This window comes from Carex rostrata, chromosome 24 (genome assembly GCF_964058835.1).
Source record: "Carex rostrata chromosome 24, lpCarRost1.2, whole genome shotgun sequence".
NCBI lineage: Eukaryota > Viridiplantae > Streptophyta > Magnoliopsida > Poales > Cyperaceae > Carex > Carex rostrata.
This window is the reverse complement of record NC_135941.1, coordinates 5,556,173-5,579,217: the sequence shown is the minus strand read 5'-3', so window position 1 is coordinate 5,579,217 and position 23,045 is coordinate 5,556,173. Positions and strand designations below refer to the sequence as shown.

The 23,045-nt window shown below is 35.1% G+C and overlaps 3 protein-coding genes across 7 annotated transcripts; all 3 read right to left on the bottom strand.

Annotated features, from left to right (window-relative positions):
• Window positions 1-259: 259 nt before the first annotated feature.
• On the bottom strand, window positions 260-4,702 carry LOC144575895 (PHD finger protein EHD3-like). 2 transcript variants are annotated; one of them, XM_078326145.1, is made up of 8 exons: window positions 4,577-4,702; window positions 4,179-4,404; window positions 3,410-3,760; window positions 3,133-3,333; window positions 2,770-2,991; window positions 2,445-2,534; window positions 1,446-1,487; window positions 260-1,349 (listed from the first exon to the last, which is right to left on the bottom strand). In XM_078326145.1, exons 2-8 carry the CDS (start codon window positions 4,299-4,301, stop codon window positions 531-533), a joined length of 1,848 nt encoding a protein of 615 aa, XP_078182271.1. In that variant the 5' UTR covers window positions 4,302-4,404; window positions 4,577-4,702; the 3' UTR covers window positions 260-530. The 2 variants fall into 2 exon arrangements, with proteins under 2 accessions (XP_078182271.1, XP_078182272.1); XM_078326146.1 differs by having other exon boundaries at window positions 3,133-3,294.
• Window positions 4,703-5,804: 1,102 nt separating this feature from the next.
• Window positions 5,805-11,381, bottom strand: LOC144575569 (zinc ion binding protein). 2 transcript variants are annotated; one of them, XR_013518468.1, is made up of 8 exons: window positions 10,689-11,381; window positions 9,540-10,532; window positions 9,222-9,277; window positions 8,860-9,135; window positions 7,236-7,475; window positions 7,023-7,165; window positions 6,581-6,709; window positions 5,805-6,221 (listed from the first exon to the last, which is right to left on the bottom strand). XR_013518468.1 is itself a non-coding variant. In XM_078325762.1 (8 exons), the coding sequence occupies exons 1-8, from the start codon at window positions 11,290-11,292 to the stop codon at window positions 6,201-6,203; spliced, it is 2,439 nt and encodes an 812-aa protein (XP_078181888.1). In that variant the 5' UTR covers window positions 11,293-11,381; the 3' UTR covers window positions 5,805-6,200. The 2 variants fall into 2 exon arrangements, 1 of the variants encoding a protein (XP_078181888.1); XM_078325762.1 differs by having other exon boundaries at window positions 7,023-7,142.
• A 4,822-nt stretch (window positions 11,382-16,203) lies between these two features.
• LOC144575429 (ubinuclein-1-like) lies at window positions 16,204-23,045 on the bottom strand. Of its 3 annotated transcripts, none has more exons than XM_078325573.1 (13): window positions 22,502-23,045; window positions 22,302-22,391; window positions 22,111-22,206; window positions 20,780-20,856; window positions 19,463-19,910; window positions 19,108-19,201; window positions 18,413-18,522; window positions 18,234-18,320; window positions 17,929-18,054; window positions 17,498-17,635; window positions 17,375-17,422; window positions 16,978-17,079; window positions 16,204-16,891 (listed from the first exon to the last, which is right to left on the bottom strand). In XM_078325573.1, the coding sequence occupies exons 1-13, from the start codon at window positions 22,874-22,876 to the stop codon at window positions 16,394-16,396; spliced, it is 2,289 nt and encodes a 762-aa protein (XP_078181699.1). In that variant the 5' UTR covers window positions 22,877-23,045; the 3' UTR covers window positions 16,204-16,393. The 3 variants fall into 3 exon arrangements, with proteins under 3 accessions (XP_078181699.1, XP_078181697.1, XP_078181698.1); XM_078325571.1 differs by having other exon boundaries at window positions 19,108-19,207; window positions 22,502-23,043; XM_078325572.1 differs by having other exon boundaries at window positions 19,108-19,207; window positions 19,463-19,907; window positions 22,502-23,040.

Below are 23,045 nucleotides of genomic sequence, written 5' to 3'. Positions count from 1 at the left end.
GAAATGCATTCACCACATGGTGCATTTGTCTAGTTATGCTTTTAGTCAATTGAAACTTCATTTCAAATCATATAATCACTCTCACAATCTATGGCTTCCCCAATTGAAACTTAACCCCAAGATTTCTGTAGAGATATATCCGGTTTCTTTGTTATGCACGCTGATTTGTCAGTCCAAGATTAACATATCTACTACTCACTACCTGTTGATCAGTTAGTTAAGCAGTGAGTACTACGAACTGCTTATAGCCAGCCTTCATTGAGATTTCACTTATGTTCAATTTCAAAAATAAAAAATAAGAAAGAATGAGATTTCACTTATGTTCTGCTTGCATTTAGCTCAACATTTACTAATAGTTTTGCCTAACAACTGATGAAAATTCTTAATGGCAAATCAATGAGAATTAAAAACACACACCAAGTGTACACATGCTATCTGAATCATTCATACACCGACTTCCAATTTTATCCTACTTAAACTTCAAAAAGAAAAGAAGAAAACAAATGAAAATAGTCAATAATTATATTATCCTAGTTTGCCAAGGTTCCTTCACCTTCCAGCGATTCGAGCGCACATATTAGCATCTTCATAGGCTCATAAACTTCACTATTTTCAGGTTCATTCTCTCTTTCATACTCTCTTATTCCTTCCATTTTCTTTTCCCTGTAACAGCTGTTACAGTACCGCTTCCCATTTGGCACTGAATGTAGATTCATGCAATATGTATGGTATGCTCTATCACAACCAACACAAGACACTATCAGATGATTATCTTTATTAGCTAGACAGGTATGACAAACGCATGATGGACAATACCAGCACTGTTTATTAGCTTGTGTTGCATTGGGTTTGTGGCATTTCTTCAAACACTTCATGTGATAATACCTGTATGGGCATGCCAGGCGGTCACATGTCAAAAAGGCTTCTCCACTATCTTCAGGACCTCTGCATATTGTGCACACTTCTGAAGGACCAGTTCTGACCAGTTTCTCTGGTGAGTTGCTGGCATCTATTTTGGGTACGTGGTGCTCTCCCTCTGTAACAGACTGGATCTGTTTGGCGCTGACACAAACAGAACAGTACCATGTATTATTTGGGGCATCATCCTCTGTGAAGGGGTTCACACAGGCAAGGTGGTATGTCAAGTTGCAACTGGTACAGCTGATATGCTCCCATTCACCGATTGGTAAATTGCAATAGCTGCACGTGCAGCATTCGTAGTCGCACGTGTCATTCTGAGAGGGTTCGAACTCAACCTGATCATGAGTTGGATTCAAGTCTGATGAGGTCGATTTTTTTGCAGTGTTTGATTCAGCTGAGCTTTTGCCTTCTGGCATCACAGGACTCACCTAAAGTTATGTAAGAAGTTACAAGATTTTAAGGAAAAGAAAAAGGAGGGGAAGAAAAAAAAAATGGTGAGAATTTTTGTCAATTAAAACACTTACCTTGGGATCCTTTCTGGAGTTGTCTAGCTCAGTAGATTCAATCTACAAAGGAGCAAATACGAAGGTCATTATAATTTCTTTAAAAACTACCTTGATTTTTACATATAAGAATCAAATATATATTGACAGTGCAATGCATTGATTCTCTCCAAAAGTCTCTGTTTCACAGGTTCGAGTTTTGTGATATGAGTACAGATGGCACAGTCTGAATTTGCCTAAGTTTTGTACCTAATCCATGACAGTCAGTTTGCAAATTTTATAGTTCATGACAAAAGAAACTTTCTTAGAAGTGTCTAGTCAGTTTGCAAATTTGCCTAGGTTTTCTACCAAGGATTTTGCAAGCTTCAAGCACACTGAACAAATGAATGATAACAATATACAAAAAGAGTTCCATGCAAAGACATAATTAATAACAACATACAAACAAAAAGAGCACAAAACATCCCAGCCAATAAAGAAAGTAGAACCCTCCAATGAAAAAAAATGGAAAAACAGATGAGAACAGCATCCTTTGGAGGTTGGGTTAACTTCTATAGTTTTTCTACTTAGCAAGTGTTTCTAAATTCTTAGACCAAAAGTTATTCAGGTTATGTCAAGTGGGTAGATTGATTGCTCAAACATCCCTATTCTGAGGTATGGTTTGACAACGAAATAATAAAAAGAGGTATATTATTCGGAACCTGTCATCCGAAAAATTGTTTTCACAAATAAGAAACTAATTTTAACAATTTATGGTATAGTATAGAAATAATAACAATTATTCTTTTAATGTTACTCCCTCATTCTTAAAAATGACAGTAGGGAGCATGAGCTTAACTTAAATTTTGATAACCTTCCCCTATTTCCCAAATTTTGATTTTTCTTCTATCCAGACTTATATATCTAAACACTTCCAAAATAGACCAGAAACTTTGTTGGCAAATCAAAGTTGCTTCCAGCAATATCTTTTGACTTTTAACAATGCAGATCTCATTTTTATCAGGGATAATTAAAAATTACCTGTTTCTCAATCGCAGCTGTTGAAATAGAAGAAAGGCTAGTTGCAAGATCTACCATTTCATGGCCAATTCTTTGGAACTTCTCCCAAACCTATTGCAAAATTAAATAGGTGAATCAATAAACAAAAGGATGACCAAAAGTCCTCTCAGCCAGACTAGAGTTGAAAATTTCAAAATTTGGGACTTTTCTTTTAAGATATGATGGTGGTTGACAGTAACTGATCAACTCTGAATTGAGAACGACACTTATACTGTATCTGTAACCAAACCAGTAATCTGCAAAAACAGTTGTAAATGAAACAAAATAACATAAAAGAAAAGGAAACCTTTTGGATGTCATGATGAAACAGATCAGGTGAGCACTCATACTTTCCTTCCTTCATACTGGCATTTATTTGGCTAAAATCAAAGTAGCATCCGCTGTTACCTTTCCCGTCTCCAAAATTGGTACACAACAGAGTGCAAAGAAGCCCGAATTTGTCATTACTTAAGATATCCACAAGAGCTCGGCCCCACTTTGTCAAAATTCCAGTGTCAATCTGATTACACTACAGATGCAAAAGATCAGAAAAAAAAAAAAAAAAGAACAAAAGAACAAGAGAAAGATTAGCTATAAAAAGAATTGTGCTGTAATTCATCCATAAATAACCTACCAAAAGAATCAACCAATAAATTCACTAAATTGGTACCTGCATTGGCCCATTTAAAGAGGAAAGGACGTCACGAATGCAGGTCTGGACCCCACCACTCCCACTCCCATCTGGCATCTTCAGCATATTCTCCAGAACACCCCTCCAACTTTCCGATAATTTCTCCTTTTTACATAAATCCTCCTTTTTTCCCTCCTCATTCTGGTCCCCATAAAAACATTTCTTCTCAGAGTAAAATTGCTAAACCCAATGTAAAAATAAGAGTAAATACTTCTCGATAAAAATTAGTTTCTATATCAACATAAATTTATCATACCTTAATGCTCTCTGATTCAATTCCCTCTTTTCCCATTTTAACCCTATCAGGATTTTCCTGATGAGTGGGTCCTACCACCACCTCCTTATTCTTCTTCTTTAGCTTCATATCGCTCATGATGAGGTTGCGCCGTACCTCATTCACAACCTCAGCAGGTGCATTGGGGCACTGACGCACATCCAGGTCACCAGCAAGGTGGCGCTTGAGGCGGGTAACCCCACCGCCAAAGCGAGTTAGACCACACCAGTTGCATTCCCAGTGCTGTCTGTTGCCATTGATCATTTTCCCATAGGCCCACCCCATGTCTCTCCCTTTCTTCTTGATCTTCCATTTTATTAAAGTCTCAGATAACTAAGAATTTTTTAAATACAATCAAATTAGATTTTTAAAAATATTCAAGGTATACTCCATATTCACCAAGTTGTGGTTGGTAATTGGTAGCCCATAGACCATAACAAGTATTGGTATACTACATATTCACCAGATTATGTTGGTAACTGGTAGCCATTACCAATCAGCCTTACTTTGTCCTACATTGGTATAATTAGTATGCAATGGTAGCTAATAATTGGGAACCTGAACTGGCTGGTTCTGATACTGCATGAGGCTTGACAAACTCAGTTTTAATACTGGCGTAAAAATATTGCTGTTTTTTTAAATCATGCCAACAGTACTTACAATCTAATTAAACAGAAAATGACACAATTTATGAAAACCTACACCAATTGTGGTTGTCCCCTACTTCACAAACAAAAAATTGTGGACTTACCTCGTCATCAGGTTTTATGGATTTATTTGTAACCTTTCTTCTTTTATAGGTTATAAGATTCTCTCTTGATGAAACATCTGGCAAATGCAACAACCCACTAAGCTTAACCACTTTTTCTGGCATACTCTTCTTCAGACCTTACTTTCCACACTTTTAACCTCCAGTCCCTAGGGTTCAAGACAACCCAAAACAGTTTATACAGGGAATAAACCCTGATTGAGATAACCTGATGCAAATTGACAAAAGAAAGGGGTGAGAATGCAAATGGAGAGGTGGGTGCGTCAATTTAGAGGGAAAGAGGGATAATCGGGAGAAAGATTAAGTTCTGAGCAGATAACAAGTAAGAATATTCAAAAAGAAAAAAATAGGACAAAAAGAGAAGGGGGACTGTTTCTTACAGTGAGACGAGATAGATGGAGACAGAGAAAGGTTTTGCGTTAATGTCGAATGGAGGCAGAGCAAGAAGGGTAAACAAATAAAAAACGAAAAGGAGAGATGGCTTAAGAGAAGAGAGGCGGGATGCTAGACTAGTCTGACACGAACCCGATACGCTATATTTGCATTTCTTTTGCTTTTCCTTTTATGTTCTTCTATTTTATTTATGGGAAATGTTATTCAAGAAATACATTCGGAAAAAATGAAAAGGACGAAAGATTTTTCCTGTTCCAAGTTTTATAGTGTTTTGTGTCAATTCGAAGTGGCTGCGTCCCAGGTCACTTCTGGCTCGCAGTGCTAATTTTGTAATTATTTTGAAAAATTTGTGGCAAAATTCAGACAAGTTGAGATAACTCGTACTAAAAAGTTTAAATAGCGTTTATCTCGTCATAGCGAAATGGTTAAAAAGACAACGCTATGTTCATATAACACTATAGCACGAAATAGCACTAATAGCAGCATAGTTTTTATGATCCGAAAACAATATAACGGCGCTATAGCAGCATATTTAGAACATTACTATTACATAAGATAAGCTGCTCTATATATGTTTATTAAAAAATGAATTTCTTTCAACGCTGAGGAGAAAAAAAAAATATTTACTTACCAATAAACTTGAGAGATTGTAGGTATTGTCTCATTTCAAGAACAAGTTGGGAATTGGTGTCCCATCAAAACCTGACTGGAGATAAATTAACTGATTCGCTAACATGAATATTCATACCTACTTGACTACTTCAATCTTATAAAGCGGTGGTGGTATACTGACACATCGGTATCAAATTCAAACAGGGAAAATGTGAGCTTAAGTTTCAAATACTCAAATGACATATTTTAAAGTCCTTGAAACTAAAATAAAAAAAAAATTACATTTGCTCTGTAGATACTTTAAAGCACCAAATTTTTATATTTTGACGCGTCTCATATTATTCCATTTAGTCCGCCCTTAATAAATATTAATATTTAAAGTGATTTAATTTTTATTTATCTTTAATTTTACTGTACTTGCCAACATATAATATAACCATAAAGCAACAACGAAACAAAGGAAAAAATCACAGTAAGTGCTTAATTTTTTATAGTCCCTATCATAAGCCTTCAAACACATTGCAGCATTCTCCCTTTTCTGTACTTTGAGAAAAGACAGTACAGGATGTCAAAAAAAGAGAGAGAGAGAGAAGACAGTACATAAACACAGATCAAAATTCACATTATTGATTGGTGGATGCATTAGCAGTTTTTCAAGAATACAATCAATTTTCAAATTAAAAATAATTGGTTTGATGCTGTTTACATGAATCTGACCAAATGTGAAGCCATCAAGAAGTGTAGCACCTTCTATTTCGGACTTATAAAGTCCGGGATAATTGCAAAATGGAAGACAACTGCACTATAGCTTAGTTGCAAAAGAAGTGCTAAAGCATTCGTCCTTCCTTTCAGGAATTTATAAACCAAGTACTCATAAACATTCATCAATATTTTCTATAGTTCTTACAAAATTTTCGACCCAATATAGCAGCACCAATATTGGGCTTTTAAGAAACACAGTGTGGAACACCTGGCAAGCTTTCTTCGTATACACAACCATCAAAAATCCATGTGGAACACCTGGTAAAGGAAAGAATTATGTTGTTTCAGGAAATGGTTTTAATTATAAGTTGCAATAATTTCATATGCAACAAGGAATAATTAAAAAAATATATATTCTGCACATACTCTGTTTTCAAATAAAAGCAATTGATGCCTGAGTACACCTGGATATTGGTCCCATTAGACAACAACCATTTTAGACTGCATGCGGCCACAGCCATGATTTTGGTCTGGTTGTATATAGGCACACACAGTTGTGGCCGCAAGTTATCCAGGCAGAGTCTGGAGAATTCTTTTGAGCCAAGCATATCTTTAATTTTTATATTAAAATCAGGAATAAACAGGAAGAGATTGTGTGTATATTACTAAAAAAGTACCTTAATCTCTTTATTGGATAGACCAACAAAAAGCTTTCCTTGGCAGTACAGAAGAGATGTAATTACTGAATCACACTTAATTGAAGCTACATCTCTTATTTCTACTTCTGACTCTTTTTCGGAAAATTCCTATACATATTTTTAAATAAACAAAAAATATAAAAAGATAGCATTAGATAACATAATTGACCACAAACTGTACTACTGAAGGGCTTTTGCAAATATCATCATCCAATACTTGCTGTGAATCTCACCCATAATCGCACATCTCATTCAATATTGGCAAATGCGATGCTACTCACATAAGTCAATCAAGATAAGACTGTAGATAGTGAGGGTCGAGATAATAGGAATCTTGGGTTCAACATAAACCAACCAGTTAGAAACAGAAGCCAAATGTAAAATTAACATGCAAATAGCAGCACAGGAGTATAAATGATACCTGTATATTTATGGTTTTATCCCAACCTCCAGTGAAAATCCAATTTTGCTCTAAATAGAGAGCATATATGGCACCTGTCTTGATTTTCTCTGATCTGACTAGCATCTCACTCCTCCAGATCTAAATAAAAAAGATCTCCATACCTAAAGTTCCATAAATCTTAACCCAAAAAAAAACGGAATGAAAGGCCTTAACGCTATAAGCACTGCGTACCTTTATATAACCATTCTCATATGTTGAGGCAGCGAAACTAGTACCAGTTGAGAGAGATAAAACAGGTGCCAAATTTAATGGCTGTTCATTTTCTCCTAATACGCATAGAGGTGTGTGCTCACTCAGCCACCACAGCCGTACCATACCATCCCAGCTACCACTGTATAAAATACCATCTCTTACTGATAGGCAACATACTGTTGATTTGTGACCCGTCATGGTAAATGCAAGTGACTGATCCTGCAGCCAGAATTGAAGCCAACTTGTTATAATCAGTTTTATTTCTTGTTCCTTCTCTAATTATTCCTTTACTTCTTATGATAAAATTCTTTGATGTCTTAATGGAAAACTTGAAAAGAAGATTACTTTATTATTATAATGTCAATCCAGCAAAAAAAATGCTTTGCACTTAATTAGCAACTTGAGATAGATTACACCAAATGCAACTTGATCTGTTGTGCCATAATCCTTTATCAGATATAGACCCAAACTCGAGTTGCATTTGGTAACCTTTCTCAAGTTGAAACCAGCTTGAGCTCAAACTCGAATTTGGTATCCACTATCCAGTTTGATCTATTGCACAATAGTCCTTTTTTAAAAATTTATGTTTTTCCTGTCTACAACAAGTGGTGTGGTAAGATAAGAAGGTAAGAAGAATAACACAATTGACCCATTACATGTTTGTGCTCTGAATAATTGAGCAATATATCGGAAAGATAAGCAATCAATAAATGGCATAGAATACGAAGTGAAGATTTGTTGCGCCTCCTGATTCACTATGAACCGAGATAGAATTTTCACTTGCTGACCTCACAGATATATGCACCAGGTCTACCTGAGCAGTACAATCTCCAGTAACATTTCTTCTTTGGCCCTTATCTAAACCCCCCCTCCCCCCCAACACACACACAACCACCACATGGATAGAACACACAGTAAATAGCTTCCGACCTAATTAGCTGAGTCAACTCAGAGTTGACCGAGTTTCTAAACCATTGAATTATTACAAAATTGGCCCTCAGATCAGAGTATCTAATGCAGCATACATCTTGCATTTGAGATCCACTGGGTTCAAGCTAAGGAAGGCCAGATGTTGCTTATTAAACTAATATGAAGTCAAATTTACAGAACAAAAACTGGACATCTGAAAACAAAAATTATTTGCTAATTCTGAGACTTGCCAATGCAAGGCGTGAACTTGTTATTATGCAACACAGCACAATAGGTTGGTCTAACATGATAGTAAAGTCAAAAGTGACCTTGATTTTGCAATTATGTTAGATTTTGCTCCTAATCTTAATTGATCATTGATATTTTGGAATTTTGCAATTACGAATTAAAACTGTTACCATCAAGAACAAAATATAAAGACCTGAAGAGTAAAGGCAATAGGACTTGCAACAAAGCACAAACAGATTTTAAAAAAAAAAACATATAAGAGTGATGGTTCTTTCTGAAATATTGCCCATATATAGGGACATCTTGCAAATTAATGTTCCATATTATTGTTTTGAGAGACCCTGCATATATTGTTGGTTTGAGAGGCCATGCATAAAAAATACAGAAGTGTTCCATGCACAAAATATAGTTAACAAACACAAAATAAACAGGAGAAGAAAAGCACCTGAAAAGACCAAGCTTTTATGGACTTGTCACCACTACCAGTGTAGAGGTAACCAGAATCTGAGAAGGCCAAGGAGTGGATCCCACTGTACCGCCAATCATTGTGCTCGTACCAGCTCTTGAACACTTTTGATTCAAGGGGAGAACTGATCTTCCAAATGAAAATACCGCTTCCAGCATCTGCACTTATGCAAAATGACTCACTTGCATGATCAGTCGTTATTATTGCCATGATTCTGTGTTCATGCCCTCTCAAAGTTTCCACACAAGAAAGATCCTAAAAGAATGATTATAAGTACAAGGAAACCAAAATAAATAAATAAACATACTATAAAAAGAGAGAAACATATTCGCGGAACCTACCTCTAGGGACCACACATTGATGGTCTTATCATATGAAGAGCTAAAGAGAAACCCACCTACAATATATGAAGACATAAAATATGACTCAAAGGAGGGGGGGAAAAATAGAAAATGAAAAGACAGTACCAGTAATTGGGATTTCATAGCCCCCCAACAAGTGTCTGAATATAGTAAATAGTGTGATGTCCTTCTGACAGGGAACATAGTTAATCTTCACAAAATTAATTTCTCAGATTGCACAAAATCGCCTGCCAGCAATCAAACCACATTGCCATTACAAAAAATCCTTTGTACTATAAAAAATATTAAATATTGTACCTCCAATAGCTAACCCTGTTACACAATCTCGGTGGCCTATAAGGGTAACATCACGATTTCCACCATGAGCAATACCATTATTCTCTCTTTTACCAGCATCATCAAAAATGTTTCCCTCAGACCCATCTCTCTCATCCCTTATTTCCACATCAACTGAATAAAAGTTTGAGAGAAGCAAACAACAATTTGAGCTTTCCTTTGGTCTCACCAAATCATAGGAGGCAACCTCATCACTACGTGATCCCATAATCACATTTTGGAAAGCACTAAATAAATTGATGGCATGAGGCCTATTTTGTGGTTCATAACTCAAACATGATTCAATTATCTCCATCAAAGATTCAAATTTTGTGCCTGTTAATACAGCCTCCATCTTGATTAAAACTTTGTTTTTCCAATCTTCATAAAATTCTTCAAAATCTTTATCTGGATTTCGCAGAAGTTCAGTTACAAATTGCATATTGCCCATTAGATGAGTAATTACCAAGCATGCCAAGCACCAAATATCAGAACTATAATTAACCGAGTCTTCAATTGAATAGTCTTTGATAGGACCCTTCTGAAATTGACTCAATAACTCAGGGGCCAATAAAATTTCATCATTTAGAAAACTGGTGTAATCACCCTTGAAAGGAACCTCTTTTAATCTCCTAGAAAGAACTATTACCTCATTTAAATTGAGTATAACATGCTGATGCTTGTTTAAGTAGAAGCAATCAAATCCAAGGCATCCACAAGAGATTCCTTCAGTATGCAAATTTGTTATAATTTCACATAATTCCATACAAACAATTCCCACCTGAAACATTAAGTCTTCCTTCACCGGCTTTGATGAGAACTTCAATCTTTCATCAAATCCCTCACAAACTAAGTAAATATTTGAACTTTGTTCCTCAGTTACATCCAGCCATAACCCATAAGCTTTAGAAATACCATACGGTACCCTTGAGGAGGCCTCCAAAAGAAAACCCAATTCTTCTCTTGCTTTATCTCCTACAGATATAGTAAACTAGATTATAAAACAATATTATCCAAAAGTAAGAGCTTGTTGATCACTAATGCGTGAACGATATCTGCTCAAGTTCCAATAAAATATGCATCAACTCTAGAAAAAGAAAACTAAACTAACAAAAAGTCATGATTACTGACCTAATTTCTCAATTGCATCCATCATGCGATAAAAAAAACTTGCTTTGAACCATTCTGATTTACCATCCACAAAAGACTCAGCCTTTATTTGAAAAAGACTAACCCTTTGTTTCTCTTTGCAAAACCAAGGGCTCCCAATTGTAGCATTAAACGTCCCAAATTTAATCCCATCTCCTTTTTCTCCCAAAGTTACCAAATTCTCTGGCAACACGAAGTTCTTCCAAATAGACAATAAATTTTGATGCGACCAAAGAAGAGGCTTTTGGGCGTTAACTTTGGCAATAATAGAAGCAGGAACTTCTGTTCTACTGCTGGTTTTATCTCCTTTTGGTGAGGTGAAATGGAGAAGATCGAGGTTTTTAGGGAGGGAGGCGGGACCCACTTGTCGGTTGAAGGGGACAAGCTGGGTACAAGAGGGGCAGCGAAGGGAGTTAGGAAGTGAAGCAAGAGGAGGGGGCAGTAAGGGAAGGCATACGTGGCAGATCGAGTGGCCACAAGGGAGGACACGTGGCACGGCGGAGACAGGATCAAACGGCTGGAGACATACTGGGCACTCAGGCAAGTCGTCGTCTTGGTTCTGAGATGAAGATAGAATTGATGCCATGTAATTTTTTTTTCTCTTTTTTATGACAGACGACCTTCTTTTATCTCTTAATTCAAATCGATTATTTTCGATTTAGGATTTGATTTAGTGTGCGAAATCTGATTCTGTTATAGAACAATGGCGGGAGTGCGTGCGAATAAGTACAACCGAGTGCGTATCCGCCCAGGTACCTGAGGTGCAATTTAAAAGAACGAACGGCTCAGATTAATCTCAGTTGGGACAAACTCAATCCGGAACCGGTTGGGACTGTAGGGGATTACTTTGAGATTCGTTCCACATGAAAATAACGGTTCAGATTTATGACTTGTACCTCAGGTACCTGATACGGATTCAGTACAACCCGGGTTCCCGACCGAAGCGCGTCCAAAGAATACGGGTTTCTATGAAAGCCCAAACACTATTATAGGCCCAGAATCCGCGTTAAAAGAGAGAGTACGGGGGATGTTAGAACCATCTGATCTGATCGCGTAAGCACAAATCTTAATGCAGATCGGATGACTCTGATTGATTGGAAAATGAAATTTGATCCAATATTCACCGAACTGCCTCAACTTTTCTTGGAGTTCGTACTTCGTACACTCCGAAATTTTATTTCTACCATTTTCAGAAAAAATAAGAGATAAAAAAACTCCGATTTCTTAAGAATTCGACTTCTATCGTGACCACACAACAACGATGCGGATTCAAATACTGAAGGTCGCACTATACCGATGCGGCCCCAACATTTTTTTTTTGTCTAAAGAAACATTATATTTGTTTTCTTGGAAATCATGTTCCTCTAAGATATGCAAATTTTTTGGCGTTCAAAGTTCAATTAGAAGATTGAAATTGAGATAAGAAAAAAAATGTTGGGGTCGCACTATGCTAATGCGGATCCATATCTGAAAATTTCAAATTTCAAATACTTGAGTTCTTTAAACTTCAAAAAAATGAGTCAATTAACATTTCTTTTTCACTTATTAACATATAACATTTTTTTTCACTTATAAACATATAACATTAGCATTCATCTTATATGTATATGTATATATACATGAGGTTGGCTACTATGCTTATATAAGCATATCCCCGCATATGCTTATATAAGCATATCCCCGCATATGCTTATAACTCATTTTTGCATTTCCAATGTCCAAACGACCGATCCGAACCGTTAGATGTTTAATCCATATTGAAATGTGCTTGGAGACCAAATTTTACAATTTTTGGAATTTTTTTACTATTTATTAAGCATTTTTTAAAATTGCTGTTTTGCTGTGAACAGTAAAAAACAGTAAAAATTTCTGGACCATCGGATCAGCGATTTTCAAAGTGGCTTAATAAATAGCAAAAAAATTCAGAAAAATGTAAAATTTGGTTTCCAAGCACATATTAATATGGAGAACAAGATGAACGGTTCGGATCGGTCGTTTGACCATTGGAAACGCAAAAATGAGTTATAAGCATATGTGGGGATATGCTTATATAAGCATAGTAGCCAAACGTATATACATATATTATACATATATTATATTATGAGGAGGGTTCAAATGCACCATTATTTTGGTGCTCCAATATGCTCCACATGAACTACATCATTTATCTCCATTTTCAAAGTCCAAACAGTCGATCCGAACCGTTCAACATAATCTTCATAATAAAATATACTTGGAGACCAAATTTTATATTTTTTAGAATTTGTTTACTATTTTTTAAGATAGATACAAAATCACTTTTTTAAGGAGATTCTGGACCATCCGATAAAGTCATATTGTACCTATATAAAACCATAGTAAAAAAATTCTAAAAAATATAAAATTTGGTCTCCAAGCATTTTTTATTATGAAGATCATGTTGAGCGGTTCGGATCGACTATTCAGGCTTTGAAAAAATGAAAATAAAGAACTTGGAGCATATTGGAGCACCAAAAAGATGGTGCATTTGAACCCTCCTCTTATATTATATATTCATATACATATATCATATTACATATATTGATATACATATATGAGGAGGGATCGAGTTACAACACTTTTGAGTTACAACATCTATTTTTTTCATTTTCAAAGTCCAAATCGTCGATCCAAACCGTTAGATATTTAATCTATATTAAAATGTGCTTGGAGACCAAATTTTATATTTTTTGGAATTTTTTTGCTATTTATTAAGATGGGTACAAAATCGTTGTTTTTATTAAAATTATGCACCATTAAAAAATAGCGATTTTGTACCCATCTTAATAAATAGCAAAAAAATTCCAAAAAATGTAAAATTCGGTCTCCAAGCACATTTGGACTTTGAAAATGAAAAAAAATAGATGTTGTAACTCAAAAGTGTTGTAACTCGATCCCTCCTCTACATATATATACATGTATTATATTATATATACATATACATATATCATATTACAAAACTAAGGTGTTCTTAAGCTCACCAAAGTGTTTGGTGAGCTTAACTCCAAAACCCGTCAAATTGATTTCAAATGACGAATCCGAACCATTGGAATCTGCCTACCTTACGAGTGATGCGACTACATGTGAAAATTTTAAACATTCGAATTAATATAGTATAAAGTCAATCAGTAAAAATTAGAAGGTTAATAAATTAATTTTAGTGCATTCATTTTTTGAACGTTTTTTGACCGCTTGACTTTATACTAAATTAATTTGAATGTTTAAAATTTTCACATGTAGACGCATCACTCGTAAGGTAGGCGGATTTCAACGGTTCGGATTCATCATTTGAAACTGATTTAATGGGTTTTGGAGTTAAGCTCACCAAACACTGTGGTGAGCTTAAGAACACCCTAGTTCTACTCTATATATACATGTATTATATTATATATACATATACACATATTATGGAATATGCTAGCATGCTATGCGTAGTATAGCTCCCCTCCGTGCAACGGCTCAATATTCAATTTTTCAAAATCCTAACAGTCGATCCGAACCGTTCATCTTGTTCTCCATATTAATATGTGTTTGGAGACCAAATTTTACTTTTTTTTCAAAAATTTTTACTATTTTTTTTAGATTTATTGAAAATCGTTGTTTTCAGCAAATCTGGTCCATAAAAAAATAACGATTTTCAATAAATCTAAAAAAATAGTAAAAAAATTCCAAAAAATGTAAAATTTGGTCTCCAAACACATATTAATATGGAGAACAAGATGAACGGTTCGGATCGACCATTGGGATTTTGAAAAGTCGAATATTCAGCCGTTGCATGGAGTGGAGCTAACTACACGTAGCATGCTAGCAGGTTCCCACATATTATATTACATATACATATATTATACATATATTATACATATATTATACATATATACATAGCGCATGCGGCCGCATTTTAAAACACTGAATATATGTATATGTATATCAAATTTGACATCTTCTGATAAATCAGCAAGTCTGGACTGATACAGGGACCAAACTGCAAAAGTTATTACACCAGCATGTAGAGCATTCAAAATTACACATAATTGACATAAATTTCAATTTATTTGGATTTTTCTACAGTTAGTTATGAATTTCCAAAGTTTAGCTTTCGAAAAAACTTTAAACAGTCATAACTTTGGCTCGGAAAGTCGGATTTGCGCGTATGACGACTTTTCGGAAAGGGGGGGACGAGACGGATTCAAATATCATCCGGGGATATCCCCAGGGTATTCAAAGCATCAGAATTTCAAAAAAATGTCATTTAGTGCCTCAAAAACTCTGTTTAAGTTTTCGTTCGACGGTAGACGTACAACGATCGGTATTTTGTTTAGTATAATTTAGGTTTTTGTAGTCTAATTATTAATTGTAGAATTTTTTAATTTGCATATAGATTAATTTAGCTTTTTGTATAATTGTACAAAAACCTAATTGATTATATTATACATATATTAATTAAATTTATGCAATTTAAAGTAATTGATTTAAGTAATTGATTTAAGCAACATTATTTTAAAATAATTAGTAATTGATTTAATCTATTAAAAATAAATTAACATTTAGAAAATATATTATCAATTTAAAATGTAAACTAAAAATTTCGAGATATAAATAAATTATGAAACTATATAATTAGAATGAGAATTTGAAAATAAAATGAAATAACTCGTGTAAAGAAATAAATAAATAGATTTGTACTTAGCCGAATAAATATACAAATTTTCGCACGAATAATTTTTATATATAAGTTACAAATTTTATTTATTTAGGAATTATAAAGATGTGACTTGATAATTTGATGTATATATATATACACTATTTGATATTGAACTATTCAGATTTTAAAAGTAGAATTATAAACACGTAATAATATTCGTACGACACAAAAAAAGGAGAAAAAAAACCGGACCGGACCGCCTGGCCCCCGTACCCGTGAACCCGAGACGGGTACAAGTATGAAACAGATAGGGTAGAGTTTTTGAAAAAAAAAAACCGTCTACCCATGCCCGTTCTACCCGAGTACCCGTTCTACCTGTTGCCCGCCACGGGTTTATCCGAACCCGGCCCAAGGTACCCGTTTACCAATCACTAGTAATTACAAAGGAACAAATTAAACTTGAGTAACCAATTCATAACAAATGACAAAGTTTAAATATTAATGTATTGCATAAATTAAAATTGGAGTAAATGGCAATAACAACAACAGAAATTTGATATTTTTCACACGATAGTTGTCAAATTTGCTAGTATGGTATCTTTTGCCATAGCAAAAATAAACGTGCCCTTAGATGGCAAGTCCCTATTCCATTCTAGATACCAGCAACTTCACCTTAGTATAAACTGATTATCAAACTGAGAAGTCTGATAGATTCTAGTGTAAACTGGGAACTGTTAAACGATATAGACCATGAAATCTGTTGTTTACATTGTTGGAACAAGCGTTGACCACCAAAAATGAATTATGACAACCATATAAATTATAAAAAAAAAAAAATTAATCAATTATACTTGACTGATATTATTGCAGAATTGCAAATTAAGACCACTAACTTCTGTTAGAACAGATTAATTGTTTCCCTTGCAGAAAAAGAATTTGGCCGATTCATTCAACACCATACAGGGACAACACATCACAAGCATCGACTCTTCTATCTAAACCTCCTAACTAATACAATAACAAAAAATCAACTCGCATTAGGTAAGTCATCTTTAGGCAGCACATTTGCCTGGTCAGAAGAACCTGGTAAACCCACACCCATTGAAACCAAACTTGATCCTTGACCATCACTTTTAGGATTATCATTAGTACTGGTGCTCTTATCAGTAACTGCATTTGCCTCACTTTTAATATTGCTATGCCTGTTTAACTTGTGAAGCTTCTCCTTGCTCCTTACCGGTTTCCGATTAATCTGACCCTCGCCTGGATCTGATTCAGCTTTTCTCTTCATCTTCTTTGGCCCTTGGTGCTGGTAATAGTCAGGGAAAAAGGATGTGGGGTCCACAATCGATTTTCCGCCAGAACTAGGGTTAATTGACATATTAGGATTAACGCTAGCTATTTGCTTTTCTTGAGATACGATTGCCAATGAAGAGGTGCTTTGTTGTACTTGAGTAGGATTTGCATGAGGGGATAGGGCTTGCTGGGCAAGTTTTTTCTTCTTCAGCCTCTCTTCATTGCGGACCTAAATAATTATTGATTAACGAATGAACCCCAACTGCTCTATGTAATATTTTTATTTTATTTTCTATCGCCGCACATCTAATGTACCTTTTGGTGATTGTACAGTGCCCTCTTACGCTCCTTGGATCGAGAAATGGCCTCCTTTATTCCCAAATTATCCATATAGCCATGTGGCCACAACTCCGCTAGCTGTCATAAATAAACAAAAGAAAAAAAAAATCTGAAATTTGAGAATAATTTGAGGTAAGTTTTGCTGGTTGGAATTTCTAACTCAGATCTGTTTATCTAATATGATTATTGGCACTTGTTTAATTCTTTTCATTTAGGGAGTCCATTTAAAATATCACTAGTTAGAAATCGTATCAAGTAAAATATATGCCACACACGAATTACATTTGAAAAAGGAGAAGTATCAAATCCTATATATCAACAAACATATACAGGGAAAATTTAATTCATTACTAAGGATAAAAGAAATAAGTACCTCGACATATAGCTTCCTACACTGCGGGCCCTTGTCTTCATCCATCCCCTATAATTAACCAATGCCGTAATGTTAAAGAGATGATTAAAAATGTGACCCACGCACACAGCTAAAGATCCTTACCTCAACATACAAATCATAGAGATCACATATCTTATCTTCAAGAGCATTATCCATAGTAAACTTCCCTTTCAATGCGCCACTATATCCTACTTCTTGAAAATCATCACCTGATCCATTTGCTTGCTGTTGTTCTTGCATCTACACAACAAATAAATTCATGAATATGGTCAATACATGAGACAGCTAAAACTTATGTTTGGTATAGTAACTTGACCTGATTTTAATGAAAAGCAAAACTGCTCCCTAATAGAAAAGAGCTTGCATTTTCAATTATTATATTTCTCCTACTAAAGCTATAATTTGGAAAATTGGTGACAATCCATTATATTATTGTTCCGTTTAACTTTTATCCGAACAAAACAAAACCGTCATCCTCCGCATTTATTAAAAAAAATATTGTGGAATAAAGGAAAGAAAAGTATAAGATGTGCCTTGGATTTGAGTTGAGAAACACGTAGTTTGACCATCTCATTTATTTCTTTTTTTACATGCTGGAATCTGTCAGCCTTCTCTTGCTTTGCACAAAGTCCCAATTCAACCATTTCTCTCATATTTCTCTGTTATCAAGAGTACAGTAACGTTTTCAATATGTCAGATACAAACCTACCAATTAATTCACTATAGAAACTTCATACAATCTTATCAATAGACAGATCTCAAACATAAACGGGATTAATTCATCAAAATAAATAATTAAATAAAAGATAGGATTATATTCCAGACTATAGGACTGCACCTTCAGTGTCTTGCGCTGAACCAAATGACCAACAATACCCATGAGCCGGTCTACCAATTGTTCTTCTGAGATATTAGCTTGGCCAGCCTGAGAGTGCAAACTTGGATGAGATGCATTCAAGGATAAACTATAAACAAATAAATTGCTACACTTCACAATAGCTTTGGTTAGGCACTTACTGAGAGTCTTGCAACTTTAGCAAGCTTTACTTTCACATCCTGAGGCAATCTCCTTTTTATGGCTGGATTTGCAGGGTCCACTTCTTGTACCTCTGCACTTTGTGGTCGACCTATAAATAAAAAATTAAAGCCAAATGCTATCCATTAATTAGTTCATACACAGCATTAGAATATCATTAAGATGCATCTTTATGGGGAATTCACATCCTCTCCAATACCTGATAAGGGAATCTTTTACAATTACTAGATCTGAACCGTTCTTTTTAACTTGGCACGAATCTCAAAGCCCAAAAATACTGCCCCCTATTGCGGCCCGAATACCAAATTGGTTGAAATTTAATCTCAAACCGTAAAGTGAGGGTGATCCTCTGCAATACCGTAGAGGATACGGATTCTCTTTATGGGCGTATGATTGCACAATATATACTACCAGAATAAAGCATTGTCAATTATAAACATCGTAATAGACGAAAGTAGAGAACAGCATTTCAAGCTAGATACTCTTATTGCTATATTTTAGTGCTGAGTATTGACCAACTAAAGCCAATTTTTCTCTCCAGATATATAGGTGTCGAGATAAGGTACCATTATTTTGCTTTTTAGATAGTTCGTAAATAATAACGCGTTCTAAGCATAAGAAAGCAGGTTATACCAGAGTCGAAAAAAAAAGAAAAAAAAAAAGATTATAGACTTACATTCAGCAACTATCTTCTCAAGGTCCTTAATTGCTCTTTCAAGTCTTGAGCCTTTAGGCCTGCTAGATGTTCCATCTCTAACCATAGGAGGTGTCTGGTACTGCCACAAAAAATAGTAGAAAATTAATTAAAGAAATAAAAATCTATCGTGCTAAGCAACATCAGATATAACTTCACAATGTATTAGCATTAACACATCAAGTCCATATTGTCTAACTGCTATAAAAATTGTATAAAAAATACATTATGAAATACCAAGTATAGATGTATACCCAAGTTAATACCGCCTAAATCTGACAATGTAACTACAAGAACAAAATAAGTACATATATTGAGATAAGAAGAGAGAAGATACCATGGCTTGTACAGGATAAACACTGCCAGATGTGCTAGGCTCAACAAATTCACTTTTGTTCTCCTTCTTTATTTTCCCCTCGTTTTCACCATTTAAAATCTTTCTCGGGTTCATTTCGATATATCCAGAAATGTCCTTTTCTCGTGTAGAGGAACTAATACTATTGTTTGATTCGATAACTAAGCCTTTTGAGTTGCCGACCAACTTTCTTGATTCCAGTGCAAGAACTGTTTCCTTGCTACTCTTGTCTATGCTCCTCTTTTGGGCCCCACTTGATAGGCTGCTTTTGTTGTTAACAGCCTTGGGGCGATACTCACCAGGTACTGCTGCTGTGTTCATCAGTTGTAATTGCTTCCATTCCTGTTCATTATAAACCCTAGTAGTGATAGTTGGATCTTTTCTTCTCCTTTTCTTAGGTGTCGGGCTTTTGGATGCACTCGGTTCACTACTGATAAAATCCAAAAAGAAAAAAAATATACTAAATTTAAGTTGAATAAGAGGTAAATAAAAGTTGCATAATTGAGTCTTAAGTCCAAGTTTAGTTTAGGTTTAATCAAGTCAGATATAATGGGCCAAATTGAACAAATTTTACTTGAATTTATTATGTTTGGATGTCAACTGATTTTAACTAGATTTGATGCATATTTGTTGGCAAATATAAGAATGGAGAGATCAAAATACTCTAAGTTTCCCAAGGAAGATTATCTCTGTGAATTCACTACGATTCTAGTCTGTTTTAGAAATTCCAAGTTTTTTTATTTTAAATACTTATTAGTTACCAAGTTATGTTTACCCCATTATAAGAATCCAATGTTATACAATTTATGACTTGTGAGATGTGATAAAATTAACAGAATGAGAATCTCCTTGAATAAACACCCTGATCCCCTGCTAATCTTCTTCTGGAGATATATCTAGTTTCGGCACATCATCTATGCCATCTTTCTCACTACCTGCACTCATGCTCTTGCTAAATCCTAACCCTACCACCCTTTCAAAAATCACATTTGCAGCACTTTTAAGTGCAGGGGTAAGCCTTATTTAACAATATGTTTCACCATATCTGTAGAACATATTTAAATATTTCAGTGACAGGGATGCATCTAATGTGTATCAGTATCATGTACATTTCCATATCAGATACCCATCTCACACAGATACTGCACCTGTATTGCCCTATCTGGGTAACATAGTTTATCAAGTTAATTGATGTACTAATTTAACTAGAACCTTTTGTAATTATATTACAAAACCATCTCTAACTATAAATTACAGAATGTACCCTGTATAAGTATTTGTAAACATTTGCAGACTTACATCTGTTCTAGCTGTCCTTTATTGATAAAATAACCAGTGTGCTTCGTTACCAAGTTGTCCGCTTGGAAATACTCATCCTGTAAACAAAAGAACAAATGATAGTGAAGGTAATGAAAGAAAAACGCCGCATCAGCATAGAAACTTCAACATGTTTTATGTGAGTATTCAATCCATTACATGTATATATGTCCAAGTTTATTAGTGAAGGTAATGAAAGAAAAATGTCACATCAGCATAAAAACTTCAACATGTTTTATGTGAGCATTCAATCCTTTACATGTATATATGTGGAAGTTTATTAAGTTCATGTTTAAGAAAGTAAAAAGAAAGTAAAGAAAGAATTGGCTCGTCCAACTTAAGAGGGTTTTAACAGAAACAACATATTGGATTTAAGAAGAAAATACGAAGTAGAACTAGGGTGTTCTTAAGTTCATCAAGCCCCTTTGTGAACTCAACTCTAAAATCTATCGGATTGGCTTCAAATGACGAATACGAACCATTGAAACCCATATCTACCTTACGAGTGATGCATCTACATGTGAAAATTTTAAGCTTTTGAATTAATATAGTATGAAGTTAAGCAATCAAAATTAGAAGGTATATAAATTAATTTTAATGCATTCATTTTTTGAAATTTTTTTACCACTTGACACTATACAAAATTATTCTAAAATTTAAAATTTTCACATGTAGACGCATCACTCGTAAGATAGATGGATTTCAATGGTTTGGATTCGTCGTTTGATGTCAATCCGATAGGTTTTAGAGTTGAGTTCACAAAGAGGCTTGGTGAACTTAAGAACACCCTAGTTCTACTTGAAAATACATATTGCATCAAATTTTTAAGAGAACTCCGCCAACACAGGTTTTTGGTGCCATGAATTCTAGATCATGAGTGATGCATACATGTTCGAATTTTGTATATTTCTTATAAAATTTCATAGAAGATCAAGTGGTCAAATGAAAACAAAGAAGTTAACCTAATTCAATCAAGAATGGTGCATACCATTTTTGACCTCCTTATAAAGTACAACAATCTAAAAATTTATAAAACTATGGACACGAATATTAATGATTTAGGTAACTTGTTTATGCTTCAGATTATAATTCCTAATGGGAAATGAGATGAACAGATTTTAAATAGCATCAAAACCTACACTGGCAAAAACCCCTCAGTTTTCAAATCCTTAATATTAAATTGCAATTACTGAAGATATGCGGTACATTAATTTCGATAAACTATCAACGATTAGATTATTTCTAGACATAACAAATTACAATAACAAAGATGAAATAAGCAACAATTATAAATAAAAGAACATAAAATTTACCAACTCGGTGTCATCAATGAAAGAATCCTCAGTATCATACTGATCATCATCAGGTGCATCATCAAGCTCTTCTTCTTCATCACTACTATTCTTCCCCTATTTTAAAAAAGAACAAAAAAACAAGTGGGTTTTTGTACAAATCAAACAATTGCCTTTAAGTCACCAAGAAACTCAAGATATTAAACACTGACCATGTAGAGTCTTTCAATTTTTTCAATGACTGAACTGAAACGGGTCAATGGTGGGACGGCTTCCTTCGGATCATTCTCTCCTGGTTTTAACTGATCAGCAGAAGCAACAAAATTAGCTGCCTTGAAATTCACGTATAGATAAGCTTTCAAAATGCTCCATAAATGAAGTGACAGGATGAAAAGAGCGTTTGAAATCATACCGAAGCAGACAAACCAGGTTGGGGCCCCAAATCAACTGGGTGCTCAGCCCTAGACTCCGGCCTAGGGGACCTCGCCGTGCCTGACTCCTTCACAAGCTTCTTCCATGAGACAATGGTCGTCTCATCCGGCTTCAATTCCACGCTAAACCTCTGCCTCGCTTCATTAACCACCGTCTGAGCGTCTTTGCGAGGGTTTGACGAAGTAGAAGCCTGAGACGGGGCTGGAGGAAGTGGCAGCGCCGCCTGAACTCTAGCTCCAGCGTTGGTAGAAGTAACAGGGGGTTGGGGAATAGGCGTAACCCTAGGTACGGCGGAGGTTGAAGTGGAGGCGACAGCCGCGGCGGTTATAGAAGTTTGAGGTTTGTTTTCTTCCATTGGAATTTGGAATTAGAGAAGCTAGAAAATCATATTCCAAGAATTAGGGTTTGAACGGGGTTTGAATTCATGGATCGAATCTCTCTCCACCGGACTAAGCAAAGAGGCGCGCGGGATTGTGCAAGAGAGAGAGAGGGAGAGAGAGAGGATGAGGTATGTGTTGTAAAGA